Raw genomic sequence first — 14,304 nt, 5'->3', positions numbered from 1 at the left:
TAATTTGGGCTCAATTGTCAGTAGAAATTGTTAACCAAATAATTCTCCGTTTATTATTTTTATTTTTATTTTTCAATCTATTCAATTTATGTCCTTTCTTAGTAAAATACATATATTGTTTGTATCTTATAAATTATAATAGCAGAAACAGTTAACTTATTACGGGGATTTACTGCCGACATAGTACTATTGAGCAACGTTTATGACGGTGAAATTAACTTTACATATATATGTAGATGTCGATATAAATAGGTAGATAGGTTTGCAATGGTCAAAATCATTTAAGAATTAGGCAATTAAATTTTCCAAAAATTACATAATTAGCAAATTAAAAGAGTCGAGAAAATTAAATTTGAAATTTGACCAGATAAATTTAATTATAGGGCAACAAAAAAGAGATTATGCATTTAAGAACCCCTTTAATATATGATTAGTAAATATTTCATTTACACTATATATAAGCATAGGTGAGAAATCCTGTCTATAATGTAAAGCAAGCTCTTAGGCATAGTTAAAAAGAACATCTTACCCCGGTTATTGCACAATCATGGCCTTGAAGATATCTACACTACTGGGAATTTTGTGCATTCTCATCGTTTGTGTTTCATACATTCAAGCAAGGTCGCTCACAGAAGAACTCGAAGAGAAGGATTTGGAGCGACGACTCAGCATTCTTAATAAAACTCCGGTTTTGAGCTTCAAGGTGTATATATATATATATATATATATATATATATCGTCAGAGCCAGTTTTAATTAATTATACAAATTACAAGCAAGTATACTGGATTCGGAATTAATTAACTAGATGTATACCCTTTCATAGGGCTGGGCATATGTCCAAGAAGTCATTTTCGTTGCCATGTGATTCCAATTTAGACTAATATATATATCTTATGCTCTTGTAGACTGAAGATGGGATTATCCACTGCATCGACATATACAAGCAGCCTGCATTTGATAATCCTTTACTGAATAATCATAAGATACAGGTTTATATATCTTCGCTTTCGACCAGTTCAGATGTATTCATTTAATTTGTTGACAGGCACACACACGTACATATGCTTCATGATTTAGATGAAACCGAGTCATGATTTACGAAGTCAAAGTGGAGAAAAAGTCCATCGACTCTGAGAATTCCCGTGGATCTGGTATCAGCTGTCCAGATGGAACCGTTCCGATACGAAGAACCACAAAAGAAGATCTAATAAGGCAAAAATCATCAGTACGCCCTCAAGATTACGATCCTTTTTCCTCTAAGGATCCGAACACTTACGTAAGTAATAGAACAATTATAAGTATATATGCGTGAATAACTGTAAGTGTTTTTTTTTTTGGGGGGGTGGGGGGGTGATTATAGATGTTTTTATTATTAATTCAATGAAAATGAATTTTTTAAAAAAACTTTAACTTCTATTTTTTCTGATTAGTTTTTGCAGTGGTAAGACTGATACCCCAATAATGTGATTATATACTGTACAGTATGCAGTTCTGAAGTTAAAAAAGCTTGACCGACCATATATTTTCGCTAAAGGATCTCTTAATTGCCAAAATCCAAAAGCTGATTCTGGGGAGGCAAGTGGTGCTCAGATTTGGGTATACGGCGGAGATGGCAATTACATCAGTGCTGGGTGGATGGTAAATTTACTTTAGTGAGTCAGTGATTTATTTAATTACTACATAATTATTTCTCTGTTACAATATATATATATTAAGTCCCTTTTTTTTCAATTGAAAAACATTTTCTTTTTTTTAATGATAAATAAATCTATATAACGTAGAGATTTATATATATATATATACACACATATATATTAGATTATATCTTTGTGCCACCTGAGTAATTAAATTTGATACCTCTAATGCTTCCAAAATTTGTTGTAATTAGGTGAACCTCGATTTGTACGGAGATTATCTCACGCGCTTCACTGCTTTTTGGAAGGTAAGTGCTTATATCCCAATGGAATTAAGTAAGGAATCATTAACTTAATTGCCAAGAAATTTTAGACTCGTGAGTAGTTTCCTTTGTAATAAAAAAAATCCGAAAAATTAATATTTTTCCCATTTTCGGGACCTTGAGTGTAACTCGAAATCAATTCTTGAAGTTTGATCTATAATGACAGGGAGATGGCGGGGCTGGATGTGCTAACATGCAGTGTCCAGGTTTTGTGCTGACTTATAAAGACGCTCGTCTTGGATTTCTGGTGGAGAATATTTCGAGTTACGGAGGACCCCTTTGAGACATCGATGCTTACATTTCTCAGGCAACCAGCTTTATTTTGTTATATTTTATTTTATTTTATGAGTATACATATATCTATATATATACACATATACCATTCATGTCTTTTGGATCTCAACATAGCATCAATTTAATCAAATCCATGTATCATCCATCCTATATGTATAGGATCAGGAAACGAAGAACTGGTGGTTAGCTACGGGAAAGGACTTGGTACCCATCGGGCACTGGCCTAAGGAGTTATTCTCCCATCTTGGCAATGGGGCCAGCTACATTGCCTATGGAGGCATCACAAAAGCCGTACCGACTCGTGTCACCCCGCCGATGGGATCGGGAATAGCAGATAGCAACTTCTATCACACCGCCTATTTCCAGCATATCCAATACAAAACCGACCCAAACATATTGGAAACACCTCTCTGGTCCCAGACGGAGATCCATGTTGATTGTCCCAATGTCTATACAGTGCAACATCCATGTAAGATTAAGCCCAAGGGTCCGAATTTCGCCTTCATGTACGGAGGCACCCCAGGAGTTTGTTGAATTGGTTAAAACCAAGTTTAGCTTTAGCGTGCAACAAATTAAAATATATGTGTTGAATTTTCTTTTTCCAAAATTTATCTGAACTTTTATTTTTGGTGAAATTGGATCAATCAATTTATTTTTTATTAGCCAAAATATGGCAAACTGCAAACGCTCGCCCGCACAATCATTCCTGACCATTGAAACTATGCTATATATATATTGCATTTAGGCAAGAACACGGTGGCTCGACTAGATATTTTTCAATTTTTCAATTTTTATAAAATAAGGGAAACAAAAGAAAATAATAAACGTTTATTTTGTAAATATGAGTAATACGAAAGGTGATTTAGTAAATTTACGGTTAATGGATTTTGAGATAAAATCCTAAAGTCTTCTCAAACCCTACAGGATTTTGACTTCAAATCCTTAAATCCTTCCTATGACCCAACAAGTAAAATCCGTTAAGCACCTATCAAGGTTTGGTGGTTGGGTTTCGATCAAAGCAAGAGACGTTACAGGTTGGTATTTAGATGATGCTGCGGCCCGAGGATATAACTGTTGAGTTTTAAACTCCAAACAAGCAATCAGCCTGTATGCCACAATGACATCCGCAATAAGATGGCCCGCTGACCAATCTCGTCCCAATGATTTTTGCCTGAAGACCCCTGAAGACAGAAGGCAGTCAATCCTGACTGTTAATCCCGAAAGCTCTGACTAGGTAGTAGGCAATTTTATAGGATAATTTGAGTAGAGCGAAAATGAACGAGAGGAAATGTAAATGACAGTATTAAAAGGTGCTGGAATTGAATTTTGATTAATGAAAAAGACCTGAAAGGTACGAAATGGATAAAATATGAACATTGAGACGCGGTGTTGTGCGTAAAGGGAGAGATTATTCGGTGATCCTACTTCGTCTGAGAAAGAACTAATTAAATTGCAATAAACTAAATAATAAGTGCTAATCACTCGATTAATTGTGATAAATTTTCTTAATTGAAACAATTTTATTAGTTTTTCCTCACCACATCATTATGAGGTAGGATCATTTAAAATTTCATCACGGCTTTCCCATCCTTCATTCTTGTTTTTTTATACACCAATCGGACAAGGACAAGACAAGCAAGTAATCCTAATATAATAATCCTAATATGGAATTCGTTGCGGTTTGATTTCCCGGGTTTTTGGTTATCTTGATTTGTTTGGGCAGCCCATCCTAATCCGCTATTATCTCATCTTTTTAGTGGTATTAATTACTTAATATTATATCCTACCCATATTGTAATCACAATTTCGAATCCGTCAGGCCTACCAAATATGGCCGTAGTGATAATTTGGTAGAAAGCACCGGCCGGCAGCTGCCACCAATGCCTGGTGAGGCCAAGGCTGGGTTCGGTGTGGTGGTTCTCAATGGAAAGCTTCTAGTAACCGCTGGCTATTCAGCAAGCACGTAATGGGAGGGGCCTTGCTTCAGATGAAGTTTACCAGTATGATTCTTGTCTCAACAGGTATCGTCATCCTCCATGATTGCCTCATGATTGCCTTTTTTGTGCATTTCCATTTCGTCCTTATTTCTCTTTTTTTCTTAATTATTAAAAACTAACGGTATCAAAGACACTTGGAATGTAGAAGATGGATTGAGCTCCAACGTATGGTAGCGGATGGTATATGCTTTGCTATGCAGCTGGAGAAAACTGGCAAATATGACTGTGGCCCGCTATGACTTTGCACGTGCAGCAGTCAATGGTAAGGTGTATGCTGTTGGCGGCTATGGCATTGGAAGGTGATAGCCTCTCCGGTGCCGAATTGTATGACCCGGACACTGACAAGTAGACCCTGATAGAGTCCCTTCGGCGCCCCAGGTGGGGCTGCTTCGCCTGCGGCATTGAGGGCAAGCTCTATGTAATAGGTGGGAGGTCGAGCTTCTCCATTGGGAACTCGAGGTTCGTGGACATTTACAACCCTGGAGAAGCACGCATGGGGCTAGATGACGAATGGGGTGTCATGGTCACTTGCCCACGCTGGGATTGGAAAGAAGCTCCTCTGCATGGAGTGGAAAAACCAGAGGAAGCTGGTGATATTCAATGCTGAGGATAGCTCGTGGAAGGTGGTGCCGGTCCCCTTAACTGGGAGCTCAAGTATAGGTTTTCGTTTTGGAATATTGGGTGGGAAGCTGCCGTTATTTTCACTCGAGGAGGATCCCGAGTATCGTACTCTGTTGTATGATCCCCGATGCAGCCCTGGGATCCGAGTGGCAGACCTCAGAGATAAAGCCATCTGGGATGCGCCTGTGCTGCGTGACCATAAAAGCGTAAAGGGCGGGACCATTTGAAGATATGGAGTTCCTCGGGAGGTCCTGTGGTTTGCATTCGATAGATAAATCATATCAGATTTGGCAGACATTTATATCTTTCGATTGCTTTTTGTTCTCTGGAGCAAACATTGATTTGGTTAGCTCTGTATCTGCACATGAATCTAGATTTATATGGCCCTTACAGAAATTCGAACGTGAGTTTATGTGCACTACTTCATTACTTAAAGATGCAGAAAGCCAAGACCAAGTCCGACAAAAAGACCGTAATGCCACAGGGATGTAGAAGCTGCCGCATTCTTTGCAGCAAATCTAATATCATCGCTGTCAGAAGAAAGAATTGTTTCTATGATTCTTTTGCTACTCATCCAGTCATCCCTCGCGAGGAAGGAGACAGATCTCAAGAACTCAGCTTATACACAACCATTTCTCGAACAAAATCAGACACTTTTTTTCCTGCATTAGTTGCGAGACAATAATATATACACAAATTTTACAACCCGAGCTTCTTGGGCCTTAAATAAGTCGAAGCCCCCTGCTTCAGTCCGGGCATGGAGACCCGTTGTTGCTGCTTTGCTCTCTTCTCCCTCTCCTTCTCCCTGCTCTCCTTCTCGGCCTCTGCTTGAGATTCCCTCAGGTTTTCCATTTCCTCTTCCATGGCCGTCTTCTCCTCCTTCCGCCTCTTCTTGTGCTCGAGGAGAGACGTGTCCGAGTCCTTTACCGAGAAGAACATGGGCCCCATCTCTGCTAGCCACTGGGGCTCCACTGCAGTTGCCGACTGCATGTACTCCTTACTAGTCAAGACTAGTTCGTGGTAGACAACATACTCGGGAGTGTGACCCATCCCGTAGAGGGCACTGCTCGGGTGCAAGTGACAGGGCATCCCACTCCTGCAATTCACGTACTCTCCCACACCCTTAAGTTTCGCAGCATTATGGAAATAAGCCGAGCAGATTGCCTTCCTCACCACGTCCAAATCAGGCCAGCTCGAAGTTAACGGGATCTTCAGGGTCTTAAGGATATCGAGAAGTTGTGACCTCACCTCTCTCGCTTTTTTCAACCCCTTCACATGCAGGTAGTGGTCGTTACACCAGTCCCCTCTATACTCATGGCTCTTCCACTGTTGGTAAACATTGTATAGAGTCAAGTGGTCAGACTCCGGCATGAAGAACTTTTCCCTTGCGGCGTCACTCTCCTCAGCCCTGTCCTTAGGTCGGAAAAACACCGAAGGGACTGAGAGCATGGAGACTATAGTCAAGACCTCATCCAAGCACTTGAGCCTCTCACCCATCAGGAGCATCTTTGCAAGGGGAGGATCCAACGGGAACTCTACCATTTTCCATCCGAGCTCAGTTAAGCCCCCCACATTGTTCAGCGCCCCCAATACCCATAGCTGGTACATTGAATTAAGGATATTTTCCTGTGGTGGCGGGTCCATGAAATCAAAATCGAGCAAGTTCTCGACCTTAAGTGACTTTAGCAACAAGACAACGTTCCCTAGGTTGGTCCTCTGAATCTCGGGCACAGGACTTGGAAGCATCTCATTCAGGTAAGCATTTTCTGTATAGAGGCGATAGCATGTGCCCGGGCCCGTCCGGCCTGCCCTGCCCGCCCGCTGATCAGCAGCAGCTCGGCTGCTTGGGAAGACCTGGAGAGCATCCATACCCATCTTAGGATTGTACACCTTCATCTTCCCGTATCCCGTGTCAATAACATAGAAGATCCCATCCACAGTCAATGAGGTCTCAGCAATGTTAGTGGCCACAACGCATTTTCGAGCCCCGCCCTCAGCTTTCTGGAATATCTTCGCCTGCAGATCGGCAGGGAGCTGTGAGTAGATAGGGAGGATCAGGAGCTTGTTCACGCCTTGCTTCGTGGAAGCGATGAGCTGCTCCATGCGCTCTGCTAGAACATAACACGCTGCTTCAATCTCGTCCTGCCCCGTCATGAAGATGAGGATGTCACCAGGCGGGTTGCTGATGTGGATCGACATTGCTTGTTTGACGGCCGCTTCAACGTAATCTTCGCAGGGAGTTTTGCTATACAAGGTATTGACTGGGAATGTCCTCCCAGGGATGTGAAAAATCGGTACACTGCAGAAAAAAAATATATATATTTAGTTGGCAACTTGCAATTTAAATGAGTGAGAAACTGAATTTTTCTAAAATAGTACCCTAATTCTTTTACTTACCTTCCAAAGAAGTTCGAGAATTTCTGAGCATTTAAGGTTGCAGATGTGACGATGAGCTTGAAATCACGGCGGCGGGCAACCACTTTCTTCAATATTCCGAAGAGCACATCAGTGCTCAGGGATCGCTCGTGTGCTTCGTCCATCACGATAACTCTGCAACAGACAAACCATGAACAAATTTGATCTATTTTAATTGCAATAAATATCCAAAAAAAAAAAAGAGGGAAGCAACGTATTTCCCATACCGGTATTTATCCAGGTCATCATCTTTCAGAGTTTCACGAAGCAGCACTCCATCGGTCATATACTGCAAAATTGGTAATCAGACTACTAATATAGTTCAAGATATGCTAACCAAAGCTTATGAACTTATTTTCTTGGAGTTGCGCAGGTAATTGACACGAAAAATTTTATTTAGCAGCTGGATTAATCACATACCTTTATTATAGTCTCAGGCCCAGTAACATCCTCAAAACGAATGGCATATCCCACTTTATTGCCAAGATCGGTTCCCATCTCTTCACTCACTCGCTTAGCCACACTCATAGCTGCAACACGCCTAGGCTGGGTACAACCCACTACACCATTCACTGTGTAGCCATCTTCATGCAAATACTGTCGAAAACATGGAGTTGTGTAAGTTGATGTGCTAATTTTATCAACCACAGGAACCTTAACAAACAAGGATCTAACCCAATGAGGATCAAGATACAAAGAGAGAAAATCACCTGTGTCAGCTGCGTCGTCTTTCCTGAACCTGTTTCTCCAACAACCACCACCACTTGATTCTCTCGGATAACCTGCGGGGATGTAAATTAACATTCATTATCACATGCTATTATGGGACATTGAGAAAGATGTGGACATGAAAATGGATGCAATTCAGAAAGCATGAAACTGTAGATACACCGGAGACGCCAATAATTGTCACTACATGACTGAAAGGTGATCTTTCTCCAGGAGAACATAAATTATTTTTCTCGAGAACAAGCATATAGTTTTAGTCAAAAGATGTGGTGGTGCAATGTGATAATTGAAGACCAACATATCAAACGTCTTCACAGTTGGTGCAGTTTCCAGTGTAAGACATTGCCTGGAAAGAGAGGTGTAAACAAAAAACGGGAACACTGACAACGGAACCTTTCACAGGAGGTCTTGAGTATCCTAAAAGTGAGAAATTATCAGAAGAAATCGGTTTCCAAGTCATGCCTGCTCATCAACTTATGATGCCCGGACCCCTCTTCTTTCTATACATATATAAGAGAAGACCATTTTCTCGATAAAGAGCAAAATCAAGGAGTTGTACAGACACACGGATCAGATTCTCATTCACAGACTTCTCACAATCAAATCTTTAATATGCGATATGAATTATTTTCCATCAGGAAAGGAAAAACTCACCTGGAGCAACTCATCCCGCACTGAATATATTGGGAGATACTGTCGCTGTTCAGCAAGAGTTTTTGTCATTGCAAAATCACTAACGGCATCGCCATTCTTCTTCATGTGCTGTGCAAACTTTGCCTCTTCCTTAAAATCTACTTCGCCATGTTCACCAACCACAGCTGTGTCTGCATCAATCTAGAATTATAAAAAATAACATAGTTGTCAACACAATAGAATGAGCAAAGCTCACGAACAAAAGTAAATAGATGAACTTTAATCTAAATTTTTAAGACAGTACCTGTTCTGCTGTTTTCTCGACACCAAGAATATCCCCGAGTTTTGAACCAGCAAGCTCCCAGAAACGTTGGCGTGACTTATTCATGCTCTGCTTCTCATGTATCTCCCTCACCAATGCAGATCCTTTCCGTGAGATAATAGCCATGTCTGAAGTGGGATCCTTGATTGGCATTACGGGCTCGGCTTGTTTGGTAAAAACGACTCTCCCATCCAAGAAAGGAGGTTTTGTATCTGCAACAATGAGAGGATTTTAGCATATAGGTACAGGAAGCAGATGTGGATCTAGCAGCAATTCATACAAGCGACCGACAAATTGTTATAGCTCTCTTACCGTGTACAAGAAGAATAACCTTGCATTCTTCATCATCATCAAAGTCAGTCTGCACCTCTGTGCCTCTAACAGCTCCTGAATTCAGGAGTTGGCGATCTTCCCACTGGGCATTATCTGCAGTTCGCTGTGACAACTTCTTGCTCTGAGCAAGTGTCATCTTTGTACCATCCCGTCGAACCTGTAATTAGAAATTCATAGTTTATAAATAACATGACCAAGTAAACTACTCCACATCCATACTTATCCAAAAAAAAAAAAAAGCACTCTGCAGCACTGCTCCAAATATAAGGTTGGACAGATAATTACCAGTTTCTTTGCTAGTTCTGCTTCTTTCTTTTGGAAAGAGGCCTCATCCCCAAAGAAAAACAATGAATTATCAGCATCAAACGCACTGCTACTTTCTTCCTGGTTATACCTGCATGTGAGACATTTCGTTGGTAAAAAACAACATACATCTCATGGAAAAGAAGTTACACAACTCAACTAACAGCTGAGCTAAGTCTAATGTTTAAGTGAAAAAACAACTAATTACATCGAAGAAACGATTTCATGAGTTTGTCTTATAATAATTGATCAATACAATAGCCCATCATAGAGGAAAATGTCACATACCATGCACGGTCACTTTCATACTCCAATTCTTGGCGCATGTCCTCAGACATCTCATGCTTCTGTTCATCTGCCAAGTCACTCCTATTGGCTTCTCCATCCTAAAACAGACAGAAGGTGCACAAATTAGAATAAACTCAGCAAATGTATTAAAAGATGGTATACCTAACTTAGATGCCTATGTAAACAGCAGAATTCTTCCAGTCCCTTTTTTTTATTTTTCTGAAAGGAAACTCACAACACCCTTTCAGTTTGGAAGTATAAGTGCTCACTGTCATGATGCTAAAAAGAACCTGAAAAGAATCCGATTTCCCACTAGAAAATGTTAATTGATGTGACCTTCCACTGTATCTGGAACACGAAGATTTAACTGATGCGCCAGATGCTCGAATAGGAACTGGTGAAGGAGAGACATAATCCCAAGGAGAAGCAGCATGCCCTACAAAGTCAAAACGAAGTTAGACTCATACAATTTACCTACCACATTGGTGAGACTTTCATATAATAAAATTTCACATCAGTAACAACGTACTCGAAGAGCGTGGTGTGCGACCATCCAACCACGGGGAAACCAATCTTGCATCAGGTGATGCCCCAACTAACATAGGCGATGGTGAAGGTAGATGCCGCCTTTTACTACTATAATGACCATCCCTGCGGGGTGTGTCCTGCCACTCCCATCTCCCATCATCCCACTCGGATCGACCTTCAAGATTGGAAATTTTCATTTTAGATGCGGAATGTAGTAGAGGACCCTAAATCAATTGCACAAGAAATCTACAGAATATCGAGCCCAATTGGACCTAAATAGGTGTGGAGCAGTTCCAGACATGCCTTGAAGGAATCTAATCAAAGGATGTTCCTATTAGATTATACATATCCTATATCTTGTTTGTGGAAATGGCAGCAAGTTTCATAGGAGAAAAGATGAAGTATCAGTCACCAGGAGTCTGACGTTCACCATCATATCTGCTCCGTTTATAGCTATATTCTCCACCATAACTTTGTTGATAGCGTTCCCGTTCTTTTCCATATCTTTCCCTGCTGTCCCTACCATATCTATCTCCAGATCTACGATTTCCATCATCCTCATAGTCAGAATCTCTTATTTCAAAGTGACAATCTATGTCATCACTTCGAATGCTACAGGATTTCATGCTCTGCGAAGTGATGAATGATCTTTCTGAAACCTTCAGATCAGACATAACATGAATGTCAATCAGCAATCTTGAATAATAAGGCATAATAGAAGAGCAAATTTACCGTCAAAGCACCCCCAAAATCAAGAAAGCATCATTAAAAACCATACATTTGCTGACTGGATGGACACTTCACCTTAGAGATCTTTGTTTCTATTCAGACTACATGTTAGTTCTTGCAGCATATTTTTTTTAAATGGAAGAATCCAATTGAATTTAACAGGTGGCAATAAAGAAGAGGCCTCGTGCACTTACTCCTAAATGCATTCCATCACTTGAACGATGACTTTGAGGTGTAGAGGCCCCATATTTCCCTCCAGTGATGTTGCTTTCTGCAGCAAATAATAGATGAATAAAAAAATTCAAGTTAAGAAAAGGAACTTCCACAGCTCTCAAAGTTTAATGATGGTAAGCATATTTATCCTTATATTCAATATTGACAACTCGAAAGACACCAAGATTTTACTGAAGAAATGAACTATCAAAAAAATAAATAAATACAAGAGGCATTGAGATCATAGGACCTTTTGAGTTAGGTTGAGCCAAAAACAACAATTGAGGAAATGCAGTTGTTCTTTCAAGGACAAATAATGACTATATTTATAAGAGAAGCACTAAAAAAGTGCTTAATAGCTCACCCCAGCTAATAATGCTCAGAACTCAATGACTCAAAAACCAGTCATGCTGACAATCACAGAAGAAAAGTCGCATGTTTAACGTAACTGGTACATGGTCTAGCATCTATCGGCATAAACCAATTACATCAAAGCTCACTAAACTGATGCGAGATAAGGCAAACCTGCATAATAGTCCTCCTTTCTAGCCACGTCACGATATCGCCTATTAGCAGTTCGTGCAACCTTAACCCCATTACTCCCTTCTTCACCTGTTACAATGGGTTCTGGGGTCTCCTCTTCTTCCATAGTAGAAGCAATTGAGGGAACCTTAAATCCAGAAGTGTTGCTCGAGGCTTCACGCTTGGACTTTGCTAGTGCATCTAACCCTGTCACATAAACTTAACATTATTTGAAAGTTTGGTGGCAAGAAAGTCATGCCGCCGTTAGTATCACATTAAGAAACAAATGTTTTTCAAAATATGAGGCGACAAAATATAACTGATCTCAAGTAGCAGTCTTCTTGAACGAGATTTCACTGACTAATTATGTGAGAGCTCATTAAGTAAGAGAAGTTTTTAGGTGAACTCCTAAGCAGGTGAACAACATTGAATGAGCTTAATTAATCCAGAATTGAAAACTTTTCATCATAAAGATTCAGTACAGAGCAAAAAAGTCTCAACTGAACAATACCAACTTTAATATTAACGAGACAAATTACAGTGATCAAGATGAATTAAGTCAATATTATCTTGCCACACAAAAAATTCCACACGAATCCAATGAAATTAATCATCAAGTATAAAGCTCACCTAATAAAGATTTCCTCCCGGAGGGTCTAAACAGAACCCGGTCCTTCCCAGGCACGTATAGCTCAGCACGATCAACATCATTCCTAGCACTATCCTCCATTGCCAATTGATTCAGTATCAGGTCCGCGCGCCTGTACATTATAAAATCCAGAATCACCATGAATTCAACACAGCGCAATGCTAAAAACAATCAATCATAGAAAATTTGTCCCGAAAAAAGTTGAAACTTTTCTCGAAAAATTGATTAGAAACAAATTAACCCACTCGCCAATTTTGGGCCAAGAAAATCTACAAAATCAAAAAATAAAAAATAAAAAAGACCCGCCACCTCTTTCACTTCGGCTGGCGAAAAGAAGAGCGGCTGAAACAAGCTGGCGTACTAAATCGAAATAAGGGGAAGACATAAGGGGAAAGACAGCAGCTTACTAAATCGAAATAAGCCAGCGGAGTTATATATTTCAGAACCCACCCCACAAACCAAACAGAGTTTATATATGTTCACACCATCTATTTTAGTGTTATGTTGCAACTTCGAAGAAGAAGAAATACCAGAAGAAGGAAGGTTGGAAAATATAGTCGTAGCAATTGAAATTGGAACAGGTAGCCCATATGTGATTAAGTTTACGGAAGAATGGAAGTTTACCTTGGTCAGCGAGCACGAGCACAATCGGTCGAACACGAGCAGGAGGCTGGAAGTGGAGGAAGAACGGAGATACAAGCAGGTGAAGGAGCGAGCAGCAAGCAAAGCAATACGGCTAGACTAGGGTTGATGGCATATGACTCACGGAAAAAGAAGGAAAACAACAGGGATCCGGATAGAGATGAAAAAGGACAGGAAACAATCGGTGACGGGAAACGATAGATGGAGTCGGAGAAGGGAAAATTAAGTTCTAACGCACATAATTTTTTTTTCTGTAACAATTTAGTACAAAACATTTCAAATTATTTTAATCAAGTTCAATCCGTCAATTTTCGATGCGTCAAGACCTTCTGACGTGGCAAGCGACCTGGCAACTCGTATAATACGTGTCTGGCAACTTAAAACAATCGTTCCTAAGGCGGGAAATAATCCAAGGGCTAAAAAAAGAAAAACACAAAATAAAAGATAAAAAGGATAACTTGAGAGAAAAGACAGAGGGTTGAGGGGAGACTGTGCCACTGGTTGTTTCATTGTTTCATTATCTCCTTCTACTTGCGATTAGGCTAGGGTTTTGTTGCAGACAGTAAGAGAAATCAGAGCACATGCAAGGTTTTGATTTGTCTACAATGCCTCACGATCTAAGCTCCTTGGACCCTGCTCCCGTGCATGGTAAGTAATCTATTATCTTACTGTGTTGATGATGTCTGTGGTTGAGATTTTACGTTTTGGGTGAAGTCGAAAGGTGTGTAAGGTTGGATTATCTGGTGTTGCTGTGTTTTGAATTTACTAATCCTCTTTTTTCTCCCGAAAAGAATAAAAAATGTTCGAACTTGCGACAATAATGGCGTTTTTTGTTCGGTGTTGGGTGCGGCTCGATTTCTTGTGAACCTGAAGCTTTCATCACCCTCTCCCTCCCCTTCCCTCTCTGTCTTCAACTTGCTTGATTTTGAAGGATTTTGCTGTGATTTGATTAGTTTACATCTCTCTATCTCTCCCGTCTTTCTCTCTCTCTCTCTCTCCCCTTGTCTCTGTCTCTCTCTAGTTGGTGCTGTTCGGTGAGTTTTTTCGTAAGACCCTGCATTGCTTCTGCATATATAACAGTCCATCTTTGTGATAACACAAAATTGATCAAAATACTGGAGTTCTAG

The 14,304-nt window shown here is 40.3% G+C and overlaps 2 protein-coding genes and 1 pseudogene across 4 annotated transcripts; 2 read left to right on the top strand and 1 right to left on the bottom strand.

The window, feature by feature from the left end:
• Positions 1-1,092: 1,092 nt before the first annotated feature.
• Positions 1,093-2,787, top strand: LOC116187859. The gene is made up of 4 exons (XM_031516856.1): positions 1,093-1,278; positions 1,485-1,640; positions 1,891-1,944; positions 2,413-2,787. The coding sequence occupies exons 1-4, from the start codon at positions 1,093-1,095 to the stop codon at positions 2,785-2,787; spliced, it is 771 nt and encodes a 256-aa protein (XP_031372716.1).
• A 1,244-nt stretch (positions 2,788-4,031) lies between these two features.
• Positions 4,032-5,246, top strand: LOC116187762 (annotated as a pseudogene).
• A 29-nt stretch (positions 5,247-5,275) lies between these two features.
• On the bottom strand, positions 5,276-13,366 carry LOC116187761 (pre-mRNA-splicing factor ATP-dependent RNA helicase DEAH7-like). 3 transcript variants are annotated; one of them, XM_031516689.1, is made up of 17 exons: positions 13,160-13,366; positions 12,517-12,647; positions 11,890-12,093; positions 11,346-11,422; positions 10,835-11,081; positions 10,424-10,597; positions 10,164-10,330; positions 9,895-9,992; positions 9,589-9,697; positions 9,283-9,460; positions 8,953-9,182; positions 8,670-8,849; positions 7,997-8,068; positions 7,707-7,883; positions 7,514-7,575; positions 7,269-7,421; positions 5,276-7,170 (listed from the first exon to the last, which is right to left on the bottom strand). In XM_031516689.1, the coding sequence occupies exons 2-17, from the start codon at positions 12,614-12,616 to the stop codon at positions 5,571-5,573; spliced, it is 3,828 nt and encodes a 1,275-aa protein (XP_031372549.1). In that variant the 5' UTR covers positions 12,617-12,647; positions 13,160-13,366; the 3' UTR covers positions 5,276-5,570. The 3 variants fall into 3 exon arrangements, with proteins under 3 accessions (XP_031372549.1, XP_031372550.1, XP_031372551.1); XM_031516690.1 differs by having other exon boundaries at positions 10,853-11,081; XM_031516691.1 differs by having other exon boundaries at positions 10,185-10,330; positions 13,160-13,365.
• Positions 13,367-14,304: the final 938 nt, after the last annotated feature.

This window comes from Punica granatum, chromosome 8 (assembly GCF_007655135.1).
Source record: "Punica granatum isolate Tunisia-2019 chromosome 8, ASM765513v2, whole genome shotgun sequence".
Lineage (NCBI taxonomy): Eukaryota > Viridiplantae > Streptophyta > Magnoliopsida > Myrtales > Lythraceae > Punica > Punica granatum.
Note: the sequence above shows the minus strand (reverse complement) of the source record. Positions and strands in the feature narration are given on the sequence as shown.